General features: G+C 56.8%; 7 protein-coding genes across 7 annotated transcripts; 3 read left to right on the top strand and 4 right to left on the bottom strand.

Annotated features, from left to right (window-relative positions):
- Positions 1 to 255: 255 nt before the first annotated feature.
- On the bottom strand, positions 256 to 3,951 carry B0I36DRAFT_322378 (uncharacterized protein). The gene is made up of 4 exons (XM_046153840.1): positions 3,726 to 3,951; positions 3,175 to 3,310; positions 1,767 to 2,190; positions 256 to 1,715 (listed from the first exon to the last, which is right to left on the bottom strand). The coding sequence occupies exons 1-4, from the start codon at positions 3,746 to 3,748 to the stop codon at positions 721 to 723; spliced, it is 1,578 nt and encodes a 525-aa protein (XP_046012431.1). The 5' UTR covers positions 3,749 to 3,951; the 3' UTR covers positions 256 to 720.
- Positions 3,952 to 6,573: 2,622 nt separating this feature from the next.
- B0I36DRAFT_348939 (uncharacterized protein) lies at positions 6,574 to 10,408 on the bottom strand (the record flags this gene model as incomplete). Its single annotated transcript, XM_046156743.1, has 8 exons — positions 6,574 to 6,650; positions 6,732 to 7,926; positions 8,137 to 8,259; positions 8,301 to 8,730; positions 8,920 to 9,606; positions 9,670 to 9,774; positions 9,849 to 9,874; positions 9,944 to 10,408. 8 exons carry the CDS (start codon positions 10,406 to 10,408, stop codon positions 6,574 to 6,576), a joined length of 3,108 nt encoding a protein of 1,035 aa, XP_046012430.1.
- A 1,711-nt stretch (positions 10,409 to 12,119) lies between these two features.
- Positions 12,120 to 14,794, top strand: B0I36DRAFT_348938 (uncharacterized protein; the record flags this gene model as incomplete). Its single annotated transcript, XM_046156742.1, has 4 exons — positions 12,120 to 12,270; positions 12,769 to 13,196; positions 13,537 to 13,699; positions 14,613 to 14,794. The coding sequence occupies 4 exons, from the start codon at positions 12,120 to 12,122 to the stop codon at positions 14,792 to 14,794; spliced, it is 924 nt and encodes a 307-aa protein (XP_046012429.1).
- Positions 14,795 to 16,548: 1,754 nt separating this feature from the next.
- B0I36DRAFT_113518 (uncharacterized protein) lies at positions 16,549 to 17,550 on the top strand. The gene has a single exon (XM_046147921.1). It carries the CDS (start codon positions 16,726 to 16,728, stop codon positions 17,197 to 17,199), a length of 474 nt encoding a protein of 157 aa, XP_046012428.1. The 5' UTR covers positions 16,549 to 16,725; the 3' UTR covers positions 17,200 to 17,550.
- A 1,824-nt stretch (positions 17,551 to 19,374) lies between these two features.
- Positions 19,375 to 21,673, bottom strand: B0I36DRAFT_113514 (uncharacterized protein). Its single transcript, XM_046147920.1, has one exon. It carries the CDS (start codon positions 21,486 to 21,488, stop codon positions 19,515 to 19,517), a length of 1,974 nt encoding a protein of 657 aa, XP_046012427.1. The 5' UTR covers positions 21,489 to 21,673; the 3' UTR covers positions 19,375 to 19,514.
- Positions 21,674 to 24,500: 2,827 nt separating this feature from the next.
- B0I36DRAFT_113507 (uncharacterized protein) lies at positions 24,501 to 25,288 on the bottom strand. The gene has a single exon (XM_046147919.1). The coding sequence runs from the start codon at positions 25,069 to 25,071 to the stop codon at positions 24,541 to 24,543; it is 531 nt and encodes a 176-aa protein (XP_046012426.1). The 5' UTR covers positions 25,072 to 25,288; the 3' UTR covers positions 24,501 to 24,540.
- A 216-nt stretch (positions 25,289 to 25,504) lies between these two features.
- Positions 25,505 to 27,023, top strand: B0I36DRAFT_348935 (uncharacterized protein; the record flags this gene model as incomplete). The annotated part of the gene is made up of 2 exons (XM_046156741.1): positions 25,505 to 26,431; positions 26,871 to 27,023. 2 exons carry the CDS (start codon positions 25,505 to 25,507, stop codon positions 27,021 to 27,023), a joined length of 1,080 nt encoding a protein of 359 aa, XP_046012425.1.
- Positions 27,024 to 27,532: the final 509 nt, after the last annotated feature.

The raw sequence follows: 27,532 nt of genomic DNA, 5'->3' as shown, positions 1-27,532 counted from the left end.
GCACTCGATTGGGCGGGGCTCGACTCGGGACCCTCTGCAGGTGTCGCGGCGGGTCGAAGAGTCATCTGGTGGGGACCAGACTCCTTTGTATCTCATGCCCCAAGCACAGTGGTAGAGTACAACCGTGTCAGCCACTTGGCGCTGGCCCCGGGGTTCCCCGCCCTTTTCTGTCCTCTCTCCGTCATCCGTCATCCATCAGCTGGCATGCGAGTGTGGCACAATCATAATTACCTAGGCACATTATGCAGGCAGCGTCACGATGGTGTCTTGAGGCGCAAGCCCGGACGAGCAATTGCCTTGGCTGCGGCCTGCTCATGGCGACAAGAGGCTTTTGCGATACGGCAGTGTGAATTTCATGTCGTCTTTTCGAGTCTGCCACTGATCACCTATGCATGACCGATGGCAGTGTCCGACCCAACAAACAAGCTTGACTAGCGTTGTGCCGCAAGCTGACCGAGGCTGTCCTCGACGTGAAGCAAATCATTCCACAACTAAACTTGCAAGACACACGGAAAATTGAGCGGTCCAATGTATTCCAATCACATTCAACCGCGGGGGGTATGTTGCTGACGAAAACAGGGTATTATATACTCATTACGTGGCTGCCGCGCCACATCAAAGGTCTGCGTTCTCCAGCCAGCACCTTCAGCAAAGGGTATCCCGACATCTCGCACCACTCTCCGCCTTCGAACCAAAACTCATTAACGACGCAGTGCGTCCTTACTTCGCCTTGCTCTTAAGCTTGCTGATGAAGGCGCTCAGGCGGTTCTTCTTCTTCTTCTCAGTCGTGGTCGTGCTCTCGGCAGGCGTGCTGCTGGTAGAGGCAGGAGCCGCGGCAGGCTTGGCCGGCGTCGTGGGGTCAGCAGCCGGGGCGGCGGTCGTGGTGCCGTTGGGGTCGGCCTTGGCAGCAACAGCCTTGGCCTCCTCAGCTGTGGTGGCGGTGGCAGTAGCCTCGAGAGTAGTCGCGTCAACAGCGGCGGGGGTGCTCTCGGCGGGCTTGACGGGCTCGGGGACGACCGGAGCAGCCTTCTCCTCAGCAGCAGGCGCAGAAGTCTCACCGGCCGAAACCTCGGCAGGCTTGACCTCCTTGAGCAGCTCCTGCTCCACAGCCTTCTTCTCCACAACAGCCTCAGTGTTGGCAGCAGCCTCGGGGCTCTTGCCAGCCTCGACAATCGACTCCTTGACCTCAGCTGGGACCTCGGGTGAGACCTCCTGGATGGTCTCCTCCTTGGTGGCACCGCCAATCTGCTCCTGCACAGAGACAGGCAGCTGCTCCTTGACAGACTCGGGAAGCTTGGCAGCCTGATCGGCAACGGTCGCTTGCGCTGTGGCGGCGGCGGGAGCAGCATTCTCGACGACGGCGTCCTTGGCGGCAATTACCGCAGCAGCGGCAGCAGCGCCAATAGCTGTGGCAGCAGCAGCAACGGATGCGGCAGCCTCTCCTGCAGTGACAGTGGATTCGGTCTTCTCAGTGCCCTTGCCGGCGGTGCCCTCGGAAGTGGAAGGGGCCTCCTCGACCTTGGCGAGCAGCTCGCTCTCCACTGCGGCCTTCTCCTGAACCTCGGCAGGGATGGCGCTGGCCTCAGGCTCAGCATTGGCCTTCTCCTGGCTCTCCTTGACAACCTCGGGGACCTTGGCCTCTAGGGGGACCTGGCCGGCGAGCTCGGCCGTGGTGGAAGTGGGAGCAGCAGATGAAGTAAAGGCAGAAACGCCACCTAGAAACCCATGAGTAAATTGAAGATGTTGGGCAAACGTGGAATGGCTACCTGGAAGAGTGTCGGCCTTCTCGTAAGACTCCGGGTCGAGTCTGACATTGTCTGTAGTGCTTGCAGCAGTGAGATCCTCGGGAATCTTCTCGCCAGGCGCCAACGTGATTGGGTTCACAGCACCAGCCGCGGCAGGCAAGGGGTTGATTCCAATCTCCTGCTTCTCGAGATCCGCGGCGGGAGTCTCGGGGAAGGCGCCGGGCAGATCAGCCGAATCGCTGCTCTTGTTCTTCTCAAGAGGAACGTCACCAGCCAATGCGGCGGTGGTGGACTCAGGGGCAGCAGAGCTCATGATGGCAGAGGTAGCGGGGGCGGCTGCAGAAGTGGTAATGCGCTCGGGAGTCAGGACGTTGTTCTCGTTGCCGCTTTCGTCGGTCTCCTTAGGGGCGGTATGATCTGTGACCCAGTTTCCGTCGACGACGAACTATGTGGGAAAGTCAGCTTCTGGCAAAGGCCTTGAATGCGAAAAATCTGTAGTGTTTGCTTGGGAAACTGCGTGTGGTAGGAGAAAGCCTGGAGGAACTGCGCCGACCGCAAGTGCGGGGGTGACGACCGGTTGTTATGCTCGTGCGCCAGGCGCTACGGAAGCCTGACAGCAACTTTCAGGTCACCGCCCCGGCCTCCTCGTGTGGATGCGACCAAGGCTGATGTCATGACCGGGGGTTGTTGGTACCAGGGCAGGACCCCAGTCTGTGCTGCCATTATACCAATTGAGCCGGCGAGAACGGCACAGCTCAATCACTGCTGACGGCTAGGTATCCTGGGACAAAAAATGCAAGGGGCCGGGAGCTGGAAGATCGTGGCTGGCGTCTGCTTAGTTGCCTGGGCTAGTGTAGTGAGCCGGCGCCAGTCCTAGCTCGTCGCTCGAGTTGCGCCCACTTGGGTCACGAGATAGCTCTCCGCAATTCTCCAAGCTTTTTGACTGGCAAGGGCGCCACTTTCGAAGCTGTCTTTTGTGGGTGCTGCGACCTCGCGAGGCTGGCCAAGCGTCGCGGTATGCCTCGTTCAAGGACGAGCCTCATGCTTGCAAGACTCGAGATCCAGAAAGGCGGGGACGGCGCGAAAGAGAGAGTGGAGACCCCAGCGAGCGAAGGAACACTTCAAGATCGGCCAGTCCCAACAGGCTCATATGCGGGCACGCGTGCTCTTGAGACCAATTCCTCGGCGCACCTATGGAGCACCTGGTGATGGCTAGTCTCTTCGACCTCTGCGCTGTCGCCGGCGTCCACAGGCACATTGCAACCAGTAGGAGCTTGCTCATGGGACAGAGTGTTGCTCGAACCTGGTTGGAGCCGCCATCTTCGAGCCGAATGCAATGGGCACTGAAAGAGGTTCGCCTAAAAAGAAAGAAAGAAAAAAAGGGCCGAAGGAGTGTTGGCCACACCAGGCAGAGGGGAGCATCACGAACCTTGTAGAAGATCTTCTGGGAGGCATCGCTGAGGGTGACGTTCTTCTCAAAATGCTCGCCGACCTTGTTGAGCTGCTCCGTCTTCTTCCAATCGTCAAAGGTTCCGGTGACGTACACCTCGGAGGCGGGGTGCTCCCTAGAATGCAGGAATGCCAGCGGTCAGTCGCGAGTCCACAAAGAAAATGAAAATCATGTGCGGCCAGGCAGCCCCAAGATCGCCCATCGCGCTGACCACCGCAGGAGCCAAGATGATCGAGGTGCGACCATTGCAGGAGTTCCCGCCGCACGGGCTGCTGTTGCAGCTCGTAGGTCCGGGGAATGGCTCGAGCAGGGCCCAAGCAGTCAGCTCAGCGAGCTTGAGGACGATGCTCTCTCCAGAAGGGCGAATGGGAGACGAGAGGGTGAAACATGACGGGCCGGTGCCAGCAGCTCGATCCTCCTCGACGAGGAGCAGCAATGGGTTGAGCAGCGTTGACTTTGAGCTGAAACGTGAAGTCGATGCGTTGGGGCCGGTGGTAGCGCACAAGACCGAGACAAGAGCAGGAACTCACCACTTGAAGACAAAGGTACCCATGGTGATGAGGCCGGATCGCGGTGCGGACGAGGCTGTGGAGGACGAGAACAGCGTGCAATCGGAGGGGACGGGCGAAGAACTAGAGATACAGGAGAGGACTGGACGGGTGGCAGGAGGTAAATACGAAGTCCCGGGAAGCACTGGGCGAGAGGATCCGTGTCGTGGGCGCCGGCCGGGCAGAGCAGAGAGATGCGAAATTGGGCGGCTGGCGCATGCAGAGTGGAAGGCGGTGGAAGGCGCCGGCCAGTCCCATGTTGAGAGCTGCAAGCTGCGCCCACGCCCCACGGAGCCTCTGCAGAACCAGCCTGGGCAATCTCCACCCACGCCGCGCCGCCCGGCTAGCTAAGGTACGAACCTAGCGGACGGTGACGACAGGTCCCGGTCCAGACCAACGCTGGGTGAGGGTCGCGATCCAGCCGCGCTACCAACAGCCGCCTCGGCTCTAGCCTCGAGCTCTAATGATGATGGACAAATTTACTCGCAGCCAGGCTCCAACAAAGCAAGCGCATTCCCGCCAACGACTCACCTCGAGGCGCTTTAAGCTCAAGATGCGCAACAACGCACTCACCCACCCATCCATCCGCCTCTGCAAACAACGACGGTCAGCGATCCCCCAGCTCAGGATTCCTCTTTGGGCCGTCGCACGAACAAGGACGACCACACCCCTGGCCGGGGTCCCCTGAGCGTGCCGCTGACTTCGTTCCGGATGCGCCGCTTCGCCCACAGTTGGTCGCCACTTCTGCGAGCTCTCGTCTCATCGCTCTGCTTGTGCCGGTCTATCCAATTGACCACCATTTTTTTTTTCTTGTCCTTCTTGGAAGCAGGCCCACCACAGCTGTCGTCTGTTGATGGGGGCGGGTCGCGACCTGGCTAGTCTAGATGACGTCGCATACGCCTGGACCCATCCGTCTTGTCTCGGTGGCTGTCAAATTGCAACATTGCGCCTGCCTGTGTGCCGGTTGGGCCGCATCCGGTCAGCCCATCTCGCAAATCCGTCCGAGGGGGGGCTCCACGCCGGCGTCTGTCGTCCCTCTATCGACTTTTTTAAAACAATGGCAGCTCAATGTTCAATTCATCTGACCCGGGTCGGGTCTTGTCTTGTCCTGTCTAGTCTGAGCGGAACAGCTTGGCAACACCTCTAGATCAGTCGATGCGTGAGGGCTTCACTCATCTGCGAGCCATCATTGGGACCACCCCGGCGGACTGGCGGGCCATAAGGTTGGATCCTCGATTCGGCATCCATCCAGCGGCCAACAGCGTGGAATATGCAGCGTTGGACATGCACGTCGTCGCAGGCTGCAGCACCTCCTGTATGTCTCACCCATGCACAAGCATTCCGGCGCCGGCGCCCCCCCCCCCAGCGCCAAGCATCCCGGGACGACACAGGCAGACTGCTTCCTTCCAGGACGGGCAGAATCAGTCCCTCAACACCAAGACTGAGCAAACACAATAAGAAAGCTCGGCTGGGATACTGGTAAGGTCACACCCCCTCAAGACTTGCCTCTGCGTACTTCCATTGTGAAGCCGGCGTATGATGGGCTGGCACAACGCCCGCCCTCCGACATCAAGTCAATGGTCCAGAGAACCTTGGAAGGCCCACACCAGGCCTCTCTCCATATGACTGGCCCCGCATGCGTCGGAGCCCAGCACCACCCACACCTCTGTCCAGACAGGCGGCGAGGAATGCACGGACAACTCGTTCTCACTCACACCGCTGGAATGACTTACATGAACATGCTGGTGGTTTATCTCGCCTTCCCCTGAGAGTGCATGGTGCTCACCGTTGCGTGGCGCGCAGCATGTCTGAGTTGTTCAAAGAAGAACGAGTCCAACACAAGTCCCTGACTCATGCACAATGCCAACCCAGGCTGCTTCGCGCGGCTTCGCGATTCTGCGGCTACATGCGATTCGCGAAACACAACGCACCGCAATCTCACGATCCTCCAGAAACATGACGATGATAGCTTAGCAGCAATACTCTGGGGCGCAGTCCACTTCAGTGTGGTACAGAGCGAACCGATCATCAGAGTTCCAACCAAATGCATGTCGCATACATCAACCTGTTTAAATTGTCACCACTGCGTTGCCACCCATGTTCGAGAACTCAAAATGTTTGTACCAGGTTGCCGGCACGCGGCTTCATCGAGTAGTCTGTCTTGAGCCCCCCTCCCTCCTCCCCTCCCCCAATCCGTCGCCCTTGTCGACGAGACCGCTTCGATCGCGAGGGTGTTGCCAGTGCCATGGCAATGTGAGCGCTCATGCTGATGCCGCTAATTCCACTTCTGTCTCCGTTTCGTTTCATGCAACGCCGCCATGAGTCTGTGACTTCGATTCTGCAATAACGCCCCTTTTCTTGTGCCCCGAGGACCAAATGATGTCTTTCTGTCCTCAATCTGCAGTGCAAGTCAAATGACCAAAGTCCCAGGGCTCCTTGCGCAGCTACCGCTTTCCGACCTCGATGCAATGCAAGAAAAAACTGTAGAAGGGCAAGCTTTTGAAGAGAAATGAGATGAATCTATATGGTAGAAAGTCTTGTATATGCATGCCAGAAAAAGAATAAAGACGAGCCGTGGTACAGGAAATAATTATGCTGCCAGGGAAAAGGAACAATGCGTGAATCATCGCTCATGATGTAGAGAGAAAGTGTTTCGACCGACAAGAAAAAGAAGAAGAGTAATAATAGTAAGGGCATTAAACAAGAGGGGGGAACATGAAAAGGGGAAAATGCCAAATGTCTTGTATGCTTGCGAGAAGAGAAAGTGAAGCAAGCAAGAAAGAGGAGAACCATAACGCCGTCGAACACCACATCATGCCATTCCAAACGTCTAAGTGGGTGAAAAGGGGGAAAAGTAGGCAACACAGTTCCATGCACGGGAGCGCACATAGTCTCTCACTTGATTGACTATGCGCATGAAACAATTAACGCAGCTGCAGAACTACTGCGTGCTCCAGAGCGCCGGGAATCCACCATCCTGGAGCTTACTCAACACGTCGAGAGCATCATTGAGAAGCCCGTTCGTGCCACCAATAGCCTCGTTCTGAAGACGTAATCGAGCCAAAGCGACAATGCTGGATGCCACGCCGGCCGAGGGGAGGCACAACAGGTCGTCCGGGGAAGCCTTGGCTGCCTGACGTAGCCATTTTTGTGGTTGCTGCTCATCGACTGGACTAAGCGCGTTGGTTGGTCCCTGCGTGGTTCTTGCATGGCTCGAAACCGAAGTGGTCATTGCAGTTCGCTCGGCCTCGTGGCAAACAGCCCAGCAGATGAGCGCACACGCATATGTAGCCCAGTAGTCGGAGATCTTGTAGTTGACGACACCCTCAAAGGTACGCGCAAGCCTGGGTGACTGGCCTGACAAGCGCTGGGAGGTTTGGTGACTGTCCTCAGTAATCGCCGACGTGTTGTTGAGGTAGACATTATTATTAATCACGTGGCTGTGCTTCACAGCGTGAGAAGTCGCCGTGTGCGTATCATCGTTGCTGAGAGCTAGGAGCGAGCATAATGCCTTTGCGGCGAATTTGGCAGCGGTCCAGGCTTGCCGGCTCTGGCACCACAGTTGAAGCCGCGTCTTGTGTTTGTGGTATTGTTCCGTTGTGAGGACTTTAGTGGCGAAGATCCACGAGTCCCCGCTGACTGCAAGGAGATCGTGCAGAGGCGTGTAAGACAATGCTGTGTAAGTGCTTGCCATGGGCGACCAGGAAAACAGACGCTGCAATTCGCCAGAGGCACCCAGGTCGGCATAGGCTGGTTGGCTCAGTTCTTCTCGGCCACCCCGGGGCAACACACGAAGCACCTCGCCAGCTAGGTACACAGCTATATCCAAAGCAGGTGCGGCGGCAAGCTGATCAGCGGTAACGGAATCGACACAGGGGGAAAATCCGCGCGGCATAGTGCTATCCACAGAGACGGTAGCCAGCTCCCAGCTATCTGCCGTTGATGCCGCCCACTGCTGACACGTTTGCGCTGTCAAAGGAATCGGCGGAGAGGTAGGTGTGATTGGCTTGAGTAGTGGCTGCTCATAGAGAACGGAAGTGTTGACATCCAGGAGGAAGCAGGCGGCATGAAGTCTGCGACGGGCCTCGGCGTCTGCCCACTGCTGCCATCGTTGTGCGCGGCTTATGGGGGCGATGCTGACAGGTGCGTATGCAACATTCGCTGCGGTCTGATCACGAATGACCTGTGGTGAAAACATGCTTGAGTACAGGGCCGATGATTGTCGAAAGAGGTAAGAAGAGTAAGGAGAACAAGGAGACAGCGAAAATTGACCAAGCGAGATGTTGGTAAGAGGCGGGAAAGAAACATGTGGAGCAGAATAGTAAAGCGCCTGAGGAGTCAGGCGTGCAGACCTCTCGGTTGAACGAAAGACAAGAGGAAATTCGATACTTACCCTGGTGTATACCTCACGGAACACCCTGGAAGCATTGACCACGACTTTCCGTCCGCGGAAGCGAGCGTAGTACTCGCAAAGTAAGATTGCTTGCATGGTCGGAAGGTTATCCAGTACGCGCGCCTACTCCTCAAACACGTCAGCTTGCGTTCTCGTGGTCACACATAATTGTCGACAGCCATTGGTTCGCCAGTGTAACTTGCCCGCCGTAGTTCTTGAACTGCAAACTCGTGCAGCTGTTTCCCCTTGACGTGGTCCTCCTTGGCAGGCATGAATTGCGTGGCAATCGCACCCATGGCACAACGCAGGAGCTCTCCCCCCGAGGCCTCGAACGTTGCCCGATGCAGTAGCGGAAATTGAACATCGAAGCGTTCCCAGTATATCTTGAGGTAGCCAGGGATGGAGCTCAGTATCGAGAGTGGCAATGCCATAGCTGTCATGTGGGGGTTGCCCAGACAGAATGGTGGAACCACGAGCGCCGACTCCTTGGAACCGTCCAGGCCTAGTACCGAGAATGTGCCAGGAACTGCACTCGGTACGGTGACTAAATGTTCAGTGGGTTGAACGCCAGACGTGGCTGTCTGTGGGGTAAGACTACGAACAGAAGAATAAGGATCATGACCATGGGCGTTCTCGAGAATCGCCACATGTTCGTCTTGAAAGGAAATCGGTACATCTGAAATGAAAGTCGGGTACGAAGAGAAAGAAGAAATAGAATGGGAAGAAAAAAGAGAAGAGTCTTGCCCCAAGTCCAGACTTTGGACCGGACTTCCGGAAGGGTACGTTGACACAAATGTGCCAGGCCAGTCCGGATACTGTGGAGACATTGCCCTTGGTCTCCGGGCGTGAGCCTCGGATGGCGTGGAGAAGGTGCTCTCCGAAGCCGACGATGCCCAGGGAGAATCATGTGGCGCGAGCAAAGTCGGCACAGTATCCGGTATGGTCAGGGTCGGCAGTGGCTGGCCTGACATGGCCAGTTCGGGATTCATGTAATTGAAAGACGAGGGCTGTGCCTCTGAGAAAATAGAAAAGTCTCGACGATGCGGCGTGGTCGGGGTATTGCCAATAGACGGAGGCTGGTGTTGAATGACAGGCACTTGCCTAGAGCTCGGCCGACGCGCATGACGACCCCTCGAGCTGGTGTAGCTAGAGGGTGCATTCTGTGGCGACATGTGCTGATGCTGCCGTTCATAGTCGGCTCGTTGTCTGGACTGTGGCTGCGGTGGCGGCGTAGTTCGCGGTGCCACTTGTCCAGCGCTGTTGACATAGGGCCCAGCACCATACGAGGTCGATGGTTCCCGGCCGTAAGGCCCCATTGGCGACATGCTTGGCGTGTGCCCATGGTCGCTAGGGTTAGCGGCCATTGTGGATGGTGTGAGAGACATATGAGTGTATCGCTCATCAGCAGTCGTGGTTGAAGCCCGCCTACTCGTGCTATCACCCTGCGACGATGCCATGTCGTCTTGGTCACTAGAGGTCATGTGTTAGCAGGAGCTCCCCATCATGTGGTCACCTTGGTATCTCCAGACTTACTGTCTTATCTTGTGACGGTTGAGAAGATCCTCACGATGAAAGACCTTGTCGCACCCGGGGTGCATGCATGGATATCGGGGATTCTCATGGCTGAGGTTGTGCCGCCTGCAGTGATATTAGTCCATGTCAAGTCCACCAAGGCGTTCTCGAATCCCCAACCGCCCTCTGCCTGGTCTTACCTGAGATGCTCCGCCCGGGTAAAGGTCTATTATCCGCATGTTAGCTCAACCTATCAAAATATCAAGTCAAGCTTGGCGTCGACGGCAAAGCTCACCTTAGGCGGTCGACAGATTTCGCAAGTGTGCACAGGCACACCCTTCTTCGCCCGACTAACGCGACGAGTGATGGGAGTTAGCCGGACAGCCTGCTCGACGACCGAGGGACTGCCCATGGGCCTCATGGGGCCCGATGAGGCACCTCGGCCACGGCCACCATAGCCGGAGGGATCCATGGATTCCGTGCTGGCTGTGCTCTCGCGGCGTGATGGTCCACCTGTTTCCGAGGCGATGGACGATGCTGGTGTGGCGGCAGTGGAGCTTGTTGGAGGCCGACTAGAAGAGCCAACGGGTCTCGATAGTGAGGCTGAGGCTATACTATCTTGGTGTTCTTGGTTCGTCGGTGCCGAACGGGAAGGATGAGACCCACGATTCGGGCCCGGGGGTGTTTCATGATTCCTTATATTCATCCTCGGGTCCGGCTCCTGGTCATCCATGTCCATGATGAACTTTAGGTCGGCCATGGTGGTTCACCCCCGTAGCATATGCCGGATGGGATAAAGTTAGTAATCGGAACAGCCTTGTTGACTGTGAACCCCCAAAGTATAGAGCCTCCTGCGATGGAAATAACCACCAAAGGAGGGTAAAAATGGAGCCAGCAAGGGGTGTCTGTCCAAAAGGGGATGTCGAGTGTAGTTGCAAAGGCTCCGGCAGTGAAGTTGTTTGTCGATGTCGTGCAGATGCGGCTTCCAGGAAGGGTGTCAGAGGAAACAGCCGCGCGATGGTAGGCTGCAGGGCAGGATGGAGCCGTAGCACTGATGAAGGCGGGATGACGGAGGCGGAGCCCGATTTTGCTATATCGAGACTGATAGGTCCGATCTAAGCGCCGGCGGCTAGGAGGTGACGGAAGAAAAGGTACGGAAGGAAAAGACAAGGAAAAAAGGGTATGTAAAAACCACGACTGGAGGTAAGATTGATTGAGCACGCAGGCAGTGAGTGAGATGGCCCTACGAGTGTTGCGGTTCCCGTGCTCTGTGCCGCCTAGACTAGACTAGCCCCTTGTCAGCTGGATCCATGGCCTGCCAGGGTAAGAGTTGCAGTAGGGCAGCTAAATGCAAGGTACTATTAGTATCCTACATTGGTGCTATTTCTGGTCGCGGCTACAACAGGCGAGGCAGCATCAGCCCCAGCCGACAATGTACCCTCTACTCGGTACCGTACGATTGTGCTGACATCCAGCTGCAGCACGGCTGAGTGGAGTGACCGGGGTGTGGTGGAGATGTTGTCTCTCGCGGGGAGACGTCCGCCTGCTACCACGTTCAGGGTAGCTTAGCGCCTTGTCAATGGTTGCAGTCCGGTCTGGAGAGGCTGTTCGTCTCGTTGCCTGCCGTCCCAGAGGCTTAGTTGATGAGATGGACTCGTTTCCAAATATAGATAGCAACACAAGACAAGACACAACACCACTGTTCAGAGATCTTGCAGGGTGTGGACGATGCAACCTCATGAGCGCACCATCTGAGAAATGGCAGGTGTCACTTGTTGCAGCCGTCCAGGAGCTCAGTGCATGCTTTGCTGACGCGACTTGGGTCGTGCGTGGTCGGGAATAACGTGAGGAGCACCGGCCCGAAGTTGGCGCAAATTCCACGCGAGAGACCCACGCCCAAGTATGATTTGACGCTAAGTGACCAGTTGGAAATATTGCTCGTGTGCAAGCCCAGGTCAAAATTCAAGTTAATTGTCACGTAAATTCGTCCACAGGAGAATGGCGTTCTAGAGTCTCGGCCGGGATCGCTCAACTGGGGGTCTCGTCCGAAGTAGGCCGAAGTAGGTAAGCAGATATGGCGGAGCTGCGGCACGGAACCACCCAGGGTACACGCCAGGAGCTTGAGACTCTGCTCATGGCGACGCGGTACCAGCAGCTCGGTGCGAACCCTGTCAAGGTGCTGGAGGCTGGGAAGTCGACCAGGACCGAGTTGACTAACTGGACAGGCCTGGGATGAGGGGCATTGTTGCTGATCTCTAAGCTGCTCGAGAGGCGCAGCTGACCGGGGTGCCGCATGGTTCAAGGATGGTGCTGTCTTTGGACCCATGCCGCCTGGTCGGAACGGGTAAACCGCTTACATATACGACAACCCTGGGCAGGCCACGATGCCTGGACACAGGACATGGAGCCTGCAGTGAGCACAGCCCCATGTTGGAGGGACGCATGCTTTCTCTGCGCCTTCTATTAACGGCATGTCAGCATGCGGGGGTGCTCGCTGCCCGTTGGCGCACAGAGCTTCCCCTGTGGCTCTGGTGCCTGGCCGGGAGGTTGACGGATGCATTGCATCCAGGCCAGCTGCCGTGGTTGTCGTGATGAACGGAAAGGAGACGTGCGATCGCCATGGTGAGCACAAACGCGGAGGGATGGATGGACCCCGGCGCACCGGACTGCTGTTGTCTCTATGACGAGGGCAGCAAGCTGTTGTAGCGGTGAACACGCTGAGAGACGAAGCTGCGGGGGGTCGAGCTTTGAGTTTCCAGGGCAGGGTCGAGTGGCATCAAGGCGCTCGCGGCTGGGCGCGTACATCCATGAGACCACTGGGCCAGCGTGAAGGGGATCGTCCCGGTCCACGCAGGAGCAGATGCTGGTCTTTGGCGAGCCGAATCGCGGGGGAAGCTGAGGATGACGGGTGGCAGAGGCAGTCGCTCCTTGCATTCGCTGGAGTCGATTGCGACTGCCCATGCGGATGTACAATGCACCTGCGTGCTGGTCCTATTTTTATCCTGGCCTCCACGACTGGTTCTCCCCACCCCCCCCCCAAATTCTCTCCCCCACCCACTCCCCCAATCTTGGAAGTCTTGTGCTCTCTCAATGTCACCCAAGCATGATGACAGCCTGCAGCTGCTCCTCTTGCGCCCTTGGGCCAAGCTCACAGCACTTCGCTTGCGCTCACCATTCACCACGACGTTCGCGGCCGCGGGCGCGTGGGCGTCTGTCGTGTGCCGCAAGCGCGGCCGCACAGACTCGCTACCGGCACAACGGCAGGTCACCACCCTCACTCAGCCCTAGACCAGCCGCTAACCATCCTGGAGTGCTCCCGACAAGTCCCAATACGGCAACAGATAGTTTTTGCTCGCTGCCACTTGCGCACTGCCGCGCCGTCCTTGCCAAGTCAGCAGCGGGGCGTTGCCGATTGTTGCGCGTCGCCTTGTGCATCGACCCACGGGAGCTGCCGAGCCGATGCTCAGGCACGAGGCTTCGCAAGCAAGGCACTCCAGTCATCGTGGCTCGCATGGGAGCCTCGTGGGTTACACGTTCTCGGCACCCTCGTAAGCCATCATCTAGCCGCCGGTCACTGTTATTAATAGGCTATTGCCAGATCTCCGTGAACCCATGAGCAGAAACCCACGGCCATCAGAGTTTTGGGGTAGTGAGCTGTACCCGATGCCATGATCAGACAGTTCCAGAGGCATGTCCAACCACCTTTGCGGCATCTGATCGCAGCCTCGCCGGCCCTGCCGGGACGGCCACAATCCACGAATCGGCTGCTTTTTTGACCTGAGTATGGTGCAAATGCCAAGGCGTCTGAACCTGCACCGCCCTTGAGCAAGAACTACTGGCAATAGCATGATATGCGGGAGATGAACTTCACTAGACGGAACCAAAAAGGGCTGGGCTCCACTGGCCGATATGCAACAAGTATCACTTTGGCACGCCACCTGGGCAACCTACAGTCCAGTCGTTGTCTGGGAGCAGGTCGTGCTCCAGCTGGGGCTCGCGAAATGCAGAAGATCTTGGGAATTGACAAACTTGGACTATGATCCATGGGCTGGTAGTCTGCGTACAGACGTTCTGCTAAGTCCCAACCACGAGCATGGCAAATGTTTACTACTATCCATGCCTCGTCTTTTAAGACAATATCTCCGGCATATACCAGCGCTGTGCAGCCCGTTCCCGCACACATACGCACTGGTGGGCTGCGCGCCATTCTATTGACCTGTGAAGTTGCTGCATGGGTTTCAGGAGTCCAGGAGTCCCTTGCGCTAGCTAGGGCTGAATGCGGAGCCCCGAGAGGAAGGATGTCCACCGCAACCCTGGTCAATTGTCCATCTCCTCCCTGTAGATCCCCTGGCCTGCCGCTCCGGAGGCATTCTCTGACCTTGGCCTTGCCGGAGAGGAGGCTGCTTGTGGTCTTGGGCACAAGAAAAGAGTATCCAGCTCCAAGTAGGCCAGGGTGAACCTTCGAGAAGAGGAACATCTTGCACGTGCCGTGAAGGCCAAGCAGCCCTCAGTACTCGAGCGTTAGGCAATAGAAAGTAAGGCCTTTCTTTTTCCAGCCAAGACAAAGTCGAGCACGGATCTCCGTCGCCATGCCGATGTTGTGTAGCCACACCCCAACTCCCGGGCGATATCCACAGAATACTCGCGGCATTGTGCGTAATGGGGGCACAGATACATCTTGGCGGTTCTCGGTACATGTTCCACCATGGAGTGACACAACCCTCTACCTCATATCGCGACGTTGGCAAGACTCCTGCGAGGGGTTTCGGAAGTTGCCGGCATCCTGATCCTCTCCGCCATCGGAAGCGATCCCGAAGGTTTCTACAGTTCATTCAATTCTTTCATCGCACTCCGCGGCTTGATGTCTGTTCCCTGTCATGTGTGAAGGACCTGCCAACCCTGGAGATGTCATGCAAAAGAGGCTAGTGCTGAAGCCAGTCGCGGAAATATTTCCACATGTACAGATGGACTTCGTTCCAATCCACAGGCACCCACTACCTGGCTCTCTGGGCAATGGGTACAGATTTGCACCCTTGACCTCTGCCACAACAACAGCGATCAAGCTGACGATAGGGAGGAACCACTCCAGCTCATCAACATCCGGCCGGCCGCTCCAAAGTTCATCCTCGGTGTTGCAAGCGTGTGATAGATGGAGCTAGACGACACGATGATCAACCACCTGCTGACGCCGGCCACCGTTGACATCAGCTCATCAGAACCCTCTTGGGCTTTTCAGCTTACATGAAACCACTGGAAGGATACGATGCCCCCAGGGCGAGAGTTGTAGCCAAGACGATAAACGCGGTGGCAGGTTTGGCCCTCGCAGTGCCGCGTACCGACTCGCGCGGAACGATCGTATCCTAGAACCAGTGAACGGCCCCACGAAATGGGGCAGGAGGGGGGTTGCTTGAATCGCGTTGACTGTCAGACAGCATACAACATGGATGTGGCTGCTTCGTGGCCAACTTGGCCGATGGCCACCTGTGGAGGCATTGGTACGATGGCCAAATTCATCGATAACTCAAAGGAGCGTAATCCCCGTGGGCAAACCTGAGACTTTTGATCTTGGGAACGACGGGCAGCACAAGGGGAGCTCCCCGGCCGTTGCGTGAACGCCTTGATCAACCTCCCTTCGATCCATTTTTTCCTCCATGGACCGCGTGCCGGCTCGGGCGCCACCCGACCCCCAAACTTTTGTGGAATACTTTTACGGGCCCTTGCAGATGGTGATTTTGAAGAACACCCGCAGTGCCTACGGCTTCGTCCTAATGTAGTCGCGACTATGCCAACGAGTGTCATGGGTGAAGAAGGCAGATGGTCAGCTTTGATCGACACAGCTGATCTGCATGGAGCAGAAGTAATTATGGTTTCGCCGTGAGCACCCTTGTTGAAGTGCTGGGCTTGTATCAGCAGTGGATTTCCGCTGTGTCAATATTGCATTGCTTCAGTATATCACTGAAGTGAAGACGGCGCAATCGGTTATCATTTTTTGGTGAAACGGCTGCTGATTGCGTGCCCACAGAATCACGGTGCTCTGTGGGAGGAGAAAGGGAATAGAAAAAGAAAACAGCATAGGACAAAATCAGAAATATCGGCTTTGCTGAAGAGGCAAACACAATATGACCTTGCTATGTGGGAGGAGATGAAGTCGCTGGCGGGCCTGACACTTGGCTCATGCGGTTCTGTGAGTCTGGATTGTTGGGCAGTCATGTTATTCGCAATCATCCTTAGCTCAAGCCGCCAAATGAGTCTCATCGCGGCACAAGTTGATGTACATAGCATGCTGATGCAAGAGTCTTGGTGGAAATATGACTGAATTGCTTGTAGAAAGAGATGACTCGAAGCCAATCTCTTCGTGGCCGAAGACGCTGCATAAACTGTGACTGTTAGGATGCACACGTTGGTTGGTAGAGATGTTGAACTGGTCCTGTGACTATTTCCCATATTATTTGTCACCAAGGGAGCCTAGAGGGATCAAGCTGACCTCAGATTGCTTCAAGAACAGGCGAGTCCAACATGACAAGCCACCCAAGTAACCCAAACACACATGACTTGACTCAGGCGGCCGACCATCTGATAGGTTATTCACGCGTTCCATGGCACAGTGTTGACCCGAGTAATGGTGGCATTTTGTCTGCCCTCCATGGCTACACATTCTTTCTTCACAGATCACGCTTCTCATACTGCCGATACCAATAAAAATGTAGCAAGTAGAAAATGTTAAAATGAATAGATACACAAAAAGAAACTCGACAACGAACGTGGAACAGGTAAGAGGCACTCGTGTGCCCAGCCTCCGCCAGTGCCAGAAGACAAAGCCCACAGCATAAGCGCTCGCACACGCGCGCACACACACGCACACACACACACACGCGCGCACACTCCTAAACACTTGAACGAAACACACACAAAACCAAGGAAAGTGGCATAGGATGGGCCGGTTTGCAATCGTTCCGAGAGGAGCGGATCACTTGGTTTCTGCCATGCCGACCTCTCCCTCTCCCTCTCCCTCACTCACTCACAAATGCTCACACAGGTCAAACCGCGAAGCCGCGCCGTCCGCAACCAGGCGCCAACATGAAAAGATCCGGCCACCCGCCGCCCACTTGGCCTCGTCTCTCCTTCCGCCGGCGCCGCCGCCCTCCAATAATCTCTAGTTCCCACCGTCCTCCAAAAAAAAAAAAAAGAACTCAAAGACACAACTCGACAAAGCAAACCTCTGCGTCCCGCCACTCATTGATGGTGCACTTGAGCAGATTCTCCTCGGTACACTTGACCTCTGCGACGATCGTGACGGCAGGCGCGGCGCTGACGTGCGACGCCGTGGACGAAGCGGCGACCAGGCCCGTCGGTACCGTGCCGCCGCCAACCACGGGCGTGGTCGAGGTGACGGTGGCGGGGGCGGCAGCGGCGGCAATGGCACCGGCCGCGTCGTGTCGTGGTGCGTTGTTGCCAGCAGCGGCCAGAGGAGCCGCAGTGGCCAAGGTGGCGATGGTGCCGAGGAGGGCCAGCAGGGCTGTTGGGTTGAATGGAGATTGCATCTTGGTGTGAGAAATCCGGCCGATTATTTCCCTGTATCTCCGCCTATGTGTTGGGTGTGTAGAAGCGAGATGTGGTTGTCCCCAACAGCGACTACAGGTTGACTGAGAAGAGGAAAAAAAAACCCTCTCTGGTTCCGTCTGTCGTCTTTCACAGCAAAGTCGCAACACAAGCGCGCCGAAGCTGCTTCGGTATTCCAAGACTGCTGCCCTTCCCCAGATCTACAGCTGTCACGTCGCCCGGTAGAGTTGTTGCGTAATGCCACTTCCCCAGAGAAACTTTTGAAAAGTCTCGCTGCGTCTCGGTTGGCCTTGTCTTTTTCTTCTTCAAAAAAAACTCTGGCCCAATCCGCTTGCTTGGTCGCCGGCGTGTAAGCGCTCGGCAGTTGTCGCCTGTGTGGTAGGGCAGTTTCGTTTCGTTTATTTTTTTCTTCCTTGCTCCGAAGGGTCCCAACAGTGAAGCTCGAATAGCCGCCGAGATCCCAGACCGTGCCTGCGTCGAATAATATTCCTTGTCCAATGATTTCCTTGTTGTGTTTTTGAATCGTGATTCGGAGAAAGGAAAAAAAAAAGTACTTGACCAGACGTCAAACAACAGAAAAATGGTCCCGCCAGCAGAAAAGAATGGACTGCACTGCAGCTAGTCGTAAAAGAATCGAAAGGATTGGCAAGGTGAAGCCGTGTAACCCGGAAAGGAGCGAACGAGGTTACCCAGTCAGGTGTGTAGGTGGGTGTGGAAGGCGAAAGGGAACGAAGCGGCCGCGCGGTCGGGCCGCAGGAGATGGAGGAAAGATGATCTATGGAGGATTACCGTAGCCGCATGCATGCCTGTCCACCTTCGATATCCCGGCGAGCACATGTCCAGATTCGGCCTGTCTTCCGTCATCAGATAAAGCCATGGGGGTCGTCGCCGATGAGAAATGGGCAGGTCAAGAGCTGTACCTGTGACACGACTACCAGCTGCTGGCCCGCCGCCCTCTGCCCAGGCCCGTCCTGAAGCAGGCAGGAATAGGACAGGCGGACCCAGGAGGCAGGGGTCTGAAGCACGGGTCCCGGACGACGCCAGACCAGCCCAGGGATAAGTTGGCCACAACCCCATCATTGGATGTCACCACGCGGCGGGCATGTTTCTAGTTGCGCAATGATAGCACGAGCTCCGGACGATCCCAAGCCCGCCATCTCCATTGCGTGACGCCATCTCCATTCTGAAGCTGTCTTGCGCTCTCGAAGATCAGTCCGTCATCGTGCTGCAGAACGAAACCAGGAAACCCGGGGACGGCAATGCGAGACACATCAGATCATCAGGGTGTATCCACTCACCATGGATCACCACGCGCACGCTGGCAGACGGCAAAAGGCATGCCGATTCGCGCAGATGGCCAGCCAACAACAGACCTAGCACCAAGAACGACCGTCATTTTCCTGTCTGTACTTGTACTTCTCACTCCCAGCTCTGGTCCCTTTTTCAAAGTAGGCCTGCCACAACCACATACGGACGCATTGAGAATGCGACACAGCACGAGGCCGGCAGTGCTACCCTACTTGGCCTACGCTGGCTGGGCAAGGCGTGGTGTGGCAGGCCTGCTACACTAGAACCCACCCCCTTGAAACACCACGCAACACCCCCCTTCCCTTCTTCAGCACAAGCTGGGGTGCAGCACTCAACCTCAAATGGACTCATGCCGTCTCTGTGCCGTCGTCAATCCTCGACAATGATGAAACCCCCACCTTCGAGGCTTCATCCTCACAATCCATCACCATGGATGGCCTCCAGTGGTTGGTAGACATCTTGTGGGAGCCATGCAACCACAGCCATGCACGAAAAGAACGGTCAATGTCAAATGTTATGTACAACCTCCCCCAAAAGGCGGGCGAGGCGATCAACCCGGCATCCGGGCTGATTTGTCAATTTCGATTCCGCAGCCATCTACCTATAATGTGATGGCCACAGTGTTTAAAAGATACAGCAAAGTGAATGCGCCTCCCGTCACCCACCCGTTTGGGCAGCTAAGCCGCACGTGTGGCGATCAGAAGGTGTTGTCCTTCTAGACCCTCTACGAAACCCTATATGCCATCCGCAGCAACCCAGAACGCCCCCAACCCTTCCCGTAAAATGTGATGATATGCTGTTGTCGTCATAATAAAGATGTATAGTGGTAAACGGTTGTCGCTGAGAAAAATCTAGTGGAAATCCAAAATAGGCGGAGAATGGCGGCGCGAGTTTGATGATGTTACAATCCAGAAGTTCGCACGCGCTTCGTGACACGCCACCGGGGCGCATCACTTCACGACTTGGCTCGCAGAGGGAGAAGGGGGTTGAGCACTTGTTCAAGAACGTTTCTGCTCCTTGGTCGTGTCAGGCTGGACCTGCTTGATGAAAGACACGTGCTTGGCGTCGTCCTTGCGGAGTCGCACAGCAGTGCCCGCGTTCTCGGCACCTTGGTGATGATGCCGGGGGTGCTCCTCATCAATGTCAATCTCCTCAACATCAGAGATGGATCGAGCGTCCATAGTGTCGTTGACCTCGGACCGCGAGTCTGAATCAGCTTCCGAATCGTCATAGTCACTATCGTCGCTAACGAGAGACGGAGCATTGTTGCTGATGGCGGTGTTTGGGCTGAGCTCCGGTGCCATGAGGTCCTCGTCAACAACCATCTCTGACCCGGTCTCGGAACTCGTCCGTGGGAGAGGTGTCGCAAGTGGTGTAGCATACTGCGTGGTCGGGTGCATGGCGCCTTTGCTGCTACCTGGCCGCACAGTTCCCACTGTCGAGTTGGCTGGGACGCGCATCTTGGGCGCCAGAGCTCGCGCTTGAGACATGGCCGAGCTCGTCTCTGCCATTGGTGTGTCCTCGTCGTCCTCATCGTTATCATAAGCGGCCAGGTCGTTCAAGTCGACCTTCGTCGTTGCCTCCGCGACCAGATCCCCAAGATGGCCATCGAATCCACGGCTCTGCATAAAGCGAGACAGGTGAGGAGACGAAGCTGCAGGCGTGAACTTGCTCGCATTCTTGGCTGGCTTTCCAGAGCGCTTTCTTTGGCCAGGCTCGCCTGGAATAGCAGGCACCCCGTCAGGCCTGTATGACCCTTTGCGGAAGGCGTTCATGGACTCTTCGATACGGTTTACGACAGAGAAGCACGCTTCCGAGTCAGACATGCCATTAGCTCGACTGTAAGGATGAACCAACCCAGAAGGCAATACAGGTGGTGGCGGTGCGATGGCCCGCTTCTCTTCAGCAGGAACGGCCGGCGCGCTTGTGTCTGGAACCTCGATCGGATGGCCGCAATGGACGGCAGCCTCCTCATGGCTCTTGAAGTCCCTCTTGTGCGCTATGCGGCAGTGGTTGATGAAGCCTTGGGTGCTGTTGAAGTTCTCTCGCTGGCAGTCAATACAAACAAGCTTGACTGTCTTGCCATCAGCTCGCTTCAAGACACAAGGTCCCTGCTGGCTCTTGGGAGGCGCGTAGCCACTCGACAAAGCCTGCAACTTCTGGCCCGCATTGCCACGGACAGGCCGACCCTTCGAGCCACTCTGCTCAACGAAACTGTTGCGGGTCGATCTACCTTCCTGTGCCGCACTTAAGCGGACAGGATCGTTCTGGACCAGTGTAGGCGCGGGCATACCATCGAATTTAGGGTCAGGAATGAGCCACTGGGCGTAATGGCGAGCATAAGGACCATCCGTGACCCCAAAGGGCGGCGCCCACTGAGGCAGCTTGACACCGGGCTTTGGCATGAGAGCTGGACCAGAACCGCCGGCAATGCGTAGCATCTGCTCAGGAGTCGGCACGTTGACTGGATACGGGATGAGGTGGCAGCGACGCAACTGCTCCAGCGCAACCTGGCACTTGGCAAGCTCCTGGTTGATGAGGCGTAGTTCGTCATGCTTGAGTAGGATCTCGAGGCTCATCTGCGCCTCGATGACCTCACTTGCGCGCTCCATGTCATCGTGCGGACGAGATGCAGATGCAGGTGCAGACACTGTGCTGGCACTGATGTCGCCCTCGACCTCAGCAGGAGGCGTGGCCATGATCTTCTTCAGCGGCCTTGACTCTTCAGCGACGTCGTCGCCATCGTCCCTTTGCCGCTTGAGCACGGGCGGCTCAGCAGCAACTGGCGGCGGTGTTATGGCAACGTTGCTGGAGCTCCGAGCAGGGCTGGACTTGGGCGATACTGGTAGTGCGAGATCTGGAATCGTCTGGGACTGGACTGGGGTCTTGCCAAGGTCAAACATGGGTTGGTCGGCGTGACTAGTCCTGTCGCTTTTACCAGAATCCGAGCTCCAGAATCTGAACATGAGCATACCCAAACGTCGTGTCCTGGCGCGTGGAAGATGGGCAGGTTGTGAAGGTGGACAAGTCTCCCCGTCGGCAGAAGGGGTGTGGGAAATGTTGGGTTGCGAGATGGGGGGCGATTAGCCACTGGGCGGGTGTGCGGACAAGGCAGCGGCAGCGACTGGCGCAGCAAGCTGACACGAAAGGGCCGCGGGAAAGGGGGTGGGCAGCACACGGGAGGTGTGACGAGCAACACGCAGAGTGAGTGCGCGCGGACGGGACAGAGGCAGGGCTGACGTAACGACGCCAAGAACCGACCAGGGTGTGCGAGCTGTGTGAGTGGGGCGTGAGGACAGCGCAGGCAGCGCACGACACGGTCCTGGGCTGTGCTGGCCAGGTTTTAGAGGGCGCGGCAGCCGGAAAGCGCGTGCATGAGTGGGTGACCCAGAAGATGCTCGTCCCTGTCGCTGTTGGGAGCAGAAGCAGGCAGACACGGCACCACGGCGGGTGGGTGGGAGGTGGAGACGGCGGGTTGGCGCGATCGAGAGAATGATCGAGTCGAGCTGGTGCCGTCAATCTGGCCGTCCGTCCTTCGGTCAGCCAGGCTCCAGAGGTCAGAGGTCAGATGCTGCGGCTGCTGCGTAGTGAGCCGAGGAAGATGCTGGTGTGCGCGAGTGCTGACCGGAGCTGACGCGGGCGTTGTTTGTCTGTGCCTTGGCTCCTGGTATGCTGGTGGATACGAGGAGGAAGGCGCGGCAGCAAGGGAGGGGAGCCGGGTGGGGCTGGCTGGAGGAGCTGGTGGCGGGCCACCCAATTTAGAGCCCGACGAGAACGCCCGGGTCCTGAGCCTGAGTCACAGTGCGCAGTGTCTGGGCCTTCTGGGGGTGGTGGTGGTGGTGGTCCTGGTGCCTGCGACTGTTGTTGCGGCCAGGCAAGGCTACGTGCATGTGGGCGTTGCTCGTGCTGTTGGTGCGATGCGATGCACTTGCACCAGACTGATCAGGGTCGTGGAGTTGAGACGAGCGCACAACAGATGGCGGGCAGCAAAGTCGTGCGGCCGGCAGGTGAAGAGATGCAAATGACAGGTCGCGCGTTGCGAACTTGCTTTTCGTGGCAACACGAGAGGCAGCAGCAAGGAAGGTGATGAGGAACTGAGCGCGAGCGCGGGCGTGACTGGGCGAGGCGGCGATGATCAAGCGCGCAAAAGCAGCCGGGAGGGAGCGACGCAGAAGACTCTAGGACTGTGCGACCGACATGCGTGTCGAGATCAATGTATGAGTTTGGGTTGGCTGGAGCAAGCACGCCGACGAGGGTGGTGATGCTGGTGCACCTGGGTGGAGAAGAGCTGGGCGGGTGTGGGTGCTCCGGCAGTTGTGTGCAGATGAAGGAGAGTGCAGAGGCAAAGGCGAGCGCAAGGGAGCGTACGAAGAAGAGGCGGCGCGGCAGGCTCGACGAGAGAAAGCGACGAGCTGGCGTGCTGCGACGGGCGACGGGCGGTGGGCGGTGGTGGTGATTGATGTTGTTGTGACGATAATAATTGTGTCTCGGGGAAGGGGTGCGCACGACTGATGGACTGGACGACTTATTGAGAGCCTCAGTGAGTGCCTGGATCACAACATGCGCGATCGACCTGCGTGGGGAGATGGCAACGGGGGCCTGGCCGTGAGCGCGGTGGGCATCGGCAGCGTCCCGCGAAATGAGCCCATACTGGCTGGGAAATGGCAAATCTCCATATCTCCTGCGCAGCGAGACATGGCTGTTATCAGCAGAGGCAGCGCCCGCAAGCGCTCAGGCACGCAACCACGGCGGCTGGCGGCCTCGACTGATACCCGCGATAGGGCTCTTGCTATCTCCCGTGTCCGGGCAAACACACAGCTCGCATTGTCCCAATCAAGATCTCACACAGAGAGGCAGGCCACACGGCGAGCCACATCCTCTTTGGATTACTACGCACGACCGTCTGATCTCTGCTGCTATCGTCCGGGTATACATGCCGCTGGGCTGGGGGGACACGACTTGCCCATGAGATATCGTGGTATCGCCAGACGCCTGCAAGCTCTTGACATCGACTGAATTAACACCAAGTCAACGGATCCAGATTACCATTCCGTTATTAGAGATAACCTCCTGAAGCCCGCTGCTGAAAAGCTGTCCAAACAAGGGCTAGCCAGCTCATGTACGCAGGGGTGCAAGCTCCGGGGAACCCTGTGCGGGCGGCCACGATGCATGGCACTCTGGTCTCACGGTCCAGAGCGTCAGACTTAGCTCCGGGTCCGTCTGGGGCCCGCGATTCAAGACAAAATCCCATTGTTCCAGCTAGGACAACCAACACCTGCCACACCAACCCGCCCGCTACGCAGACCTGCCCAAGCGGTTCCGGGATGGCTACAGCTGTCTCGCCCAGTGTGCCTAGCTCAAGCCTCAAGTTCTGCGCTACAGCAACGCTAGACCGGGAGCAAACCACGCCTAGCGTCGGTGATCACCAGCTCCGGCATCATGATAGTCATGGCTTGGCAGTCTTGGGTTTGTGCATCGCTCGAGAGCTTTTGGGCGCAGATTATTGACCTACGGCACGCCTGGTTGCAGAGCTTGGAGCTCGATGCCTGGCAAGAAAGTCGCTCCAGAGGACTCCGTGAGGGGTTTCACATCTCACCATTCAAAAGCCCCAGGCAGTGAGTAGAGTACCCAGTCTGGAAGTAAACGAACCGTGAGGCCACAGTTCCCCCTCCCTTGACGAGGGGGCGTAACATACGTCAAGGCAAACATGCTCCATCGCAAGCTTTGCTCCGTCGAGCGGCCTGCAGCGCTAATGCTGGATCCAACCCGCAAGGTCAGGGCAAGCTCGAGTCCAGCGGCTAGGGCACAACGCCTCATCCTCCCAAGTCCTGCTCAACATCTCGTAGTGCCTGACTGGTCAGCATGGACTTTATGACGCAGCGTTCCCGGAGAATGAAACTGCCTCCTTTTGATCCAATCCATGGATATACTGTTGTGCTCGGCGAGTGATTGGAGGGAACAATACGTAGATACGGCAGGCACGTGGCTCCGCTCCATGCCGGCTCCATGTTCACCATGACAGACTCAAGGTTGCAAGTGCGACAAGATAAACTCTAACGGACAGTGCCCATGCATTATGGTGTTCGGCAGGTGACAGCTGCCTGTCATGTCAGCAAGGCGTTTGTCCATACGAGAAAGCGGGTAGCTTGCCTTGCTTGCCGATTCAAGTCCTGCCCGCACCTCAGCACGGACAAACAAGGTTCGGCCAGAGGCACATAAGACGAAACAAGATGCAACCCATTTGACGTGCTGAAAAGTCTCAGCGTGTGGCTCAAACCCCTCACCTCTTGCTTGAGGCTCTCGCACACTCTGATGATTGAACGGGGGGAGCCAGCCGAGTAGTCCGACCAATGAAAGCGATCCGCGCGAGATTCGAGGATGTCCACAATCCTTCAGAGTTCCGCATGCATGACATTGTGCTCCACGAGCGAGCTTCTGGGAGGAGGCCGTTTCTGGCTCTACTATCGATAAGCACTCCCGCACGCTAGACGGCGACCCTTGGATCGCGAAGTCGGATATTTTGTATGATGCTCTGTGGCACGAAGGTGAACTCATTGCCAACAAATATCGGATCTCCTAACCCCCTCACGACGTCGTCATACCATTTAACGCGCCAATTGATGTTCGACGGCGGCAAAACGTCCCAAGATACTAGCGGCGGAAGGGACCATTTCCAAACAGCACCTGCAGCCATTCATTTTATCGGCCCAAACCCACGACGAACCCTTTCAAGCAGTTCTACGACTCAGTACTCCCTCGACGACTGACCGGAGGCTGAATCGACTCAGGCCTTGCGATAAGGGACATCGACCTCGTTGCTTTTTGAGACCCACCGACCAACTTGCCGCGGCCGCCCTCACCGAGATCAGATGGACGTGACGGCCAGTCAAAGCCGAAAAGCATACGACTAGCTACGGCACAACGCTCGCGACGGGCACTTGGCTTGCGGAAACGCAGAGGGCGATCAAAGGGGAAACAGCCAGCAATCATGGCAGCGCCTAGTCCCGCCTCGTCAGCGGCAGCGGCCGACCGACTGAACCACAGCACCCGCGACGAGGGCCAGTTACAACACAAGAACAAGAAGCGGAAGCTGTCGCCGACAACAACAACCGTCCCCACGGCGAGCAAACAGAGCAGAGATGATATCCTAGCAAAAGATAAAGACACAATGACGACGATAAGGGGCGCCACAAACTCCAGCCAACGCGAGGCCATCAGTACACCAAACAAGACGAAAAAGCACAAACCCCAGCGTCCACGCTCGAAATCGTCCAGATTACCGGCATCATCATCATCACCGTCAGGCCCATACACGCTGTCCACAGCGACCGCCCTCCCGAGCGACGATCAAGACGGACACCGCGCGCTGCAAGTCCTATCGGACACTTTGGCATATAACGTCCAGATCCAGTCCGTCCTGTCCTCGTCCAAGATGCAGAAGAAGGTCAGCTCGGCGCTGCGGCATCTCCTGCCTCCTCCTAACCTTGAGACCCACCCTATGAAGGAGGCCGAGGTCACGGCTACAGGGGAGAAGAGCAGTCCAGCAAGAGTAGTTGTTCTCCGCGCCCGGGCCGCCGACGCGGGGAAGCTTGTTTCCATTGCCGAGATTGCCAAGAGGGAGATCGAGAAGGGGACAGGCGGCCAGGGTGGCGGCAGTGGTGGCGCGCATGATGGGATATGGTACCAGTACATTGCCCTCGGCGAGGAACTCGAGCAGCGCGAACGGAGCAGTCGCTCCACGACGAGCAAACGTGTGGAAAAGGGCGGCGTCTCGATAATTGAAGAGACTGTACTGGATGGCCCGAATCGTGACGAATCCCACTTGGACAGAGGCGAGGAGGAGCAAGATGAAGAAGACGATGATTTTGAAATAATGAAAACTCGCTTCGAGCGTGCCATCGAAGGAAAACCACTGGTCAGAGGGACGCCGATCATGAGCCTCTTCCTCTCACGGGTGCCGCTGACAGATATCAGGAGGCGGTTCGGGGAGCAGACAAATGCTCCGCCACCGCCGCCGTAGCAGCGGGACTTGGAAGAGCTGCTGTGTATCGTTAAAGGTCTTGTTCCGAGGCAATGTGAAGGAATAATTCTAACCCTTGAATACCACCACAAATGAAGCAAGCTAGAAACTGTGCCAACTTTCCTTTCGTAATCATATGCGTCTGCAGATGAGCGATGCTCAGCGACAAGCACGGTCTCATCATGTACAGAGACCAATGAGTGAAGCTTTACGGGATCAGAGGGGAATGTCCGAGTCAGCGAGGGATTATCATAAACTTGTATGAATTCGGGCACTTCATGCAACCACGGGGATAGAAGGAGATAGACTAAGTTACACAGACAGCAGACAGTAGACAGCAGACAGCAGCAACAAGCGCAGCACGACGGGTGCTGCACTATCCCAACACGACCAAAGGCCCCGTCTCTCACGCATATCAGATCCATTCTCACCACACTCCGCTCCCATGAGCCTGGCTACAGGAGAACTGCCAGATCAATCCAATTAAATGATGCATCAGAGTAAGACCCGTAGTGCCGTGCACATATGTGCTGAGCTTGTGAATGGTGTGCGATACCGTCGGCATTATATGCACGTTCGACTCAATGTGAGCGCAAAGTTAAACAAGGGATAAATAAACAACGGCAGAGAGAGGAGCCATATCTCCTTGAGAGCATAGTCTGAAATCTTTTTCTTGGTGGTTGCTCAAACGATTCTTGGATAGAGTTGCTGAGGCTATGTACCATGAATGGTTCCTGTCGTTCATTCCTTGAAAATCATTATGATGTAGTTTGCACAGTCTGCGCCTCCACAATCCAGCCGCCCTCCCGCATCCGCCAGAGGTTTGCCAAAATCCACCGCTGATCGAGACACCCTAAAGTTGTTGATGACGCAGAAAGACTGATCGTTCCCGTTGACGTGCCCCAGCACTCTGATGTGGTGAGAGGCCACGTATGTCTGCTAACTCCCGCTTTGAGAGGCTGAAAACGCAAAGCACGAGGCTCTGAATCAGCCCGT

This window comes from Microdochium trichocladiopsis (assembly GCF_020744255.1).
Source record: "Microdochium trichocladiopsis strain MPI-CAGE-CH-0230 chromosome Unknown B0I36scaffold_5, whole genome shotgun sequence".
NCBI classification, from domain to species: Eukaryota; Fungi; Ascomycota; class Sordariomycetes; order Xylariales; family Microdochiaceae; genus Microdochium; species Microdochium trichocladiopsis.
Note: the sequence above shows the minus strand (reverse complement) of the source record. Positions and strands in the feature narration are given on the sequence as shown.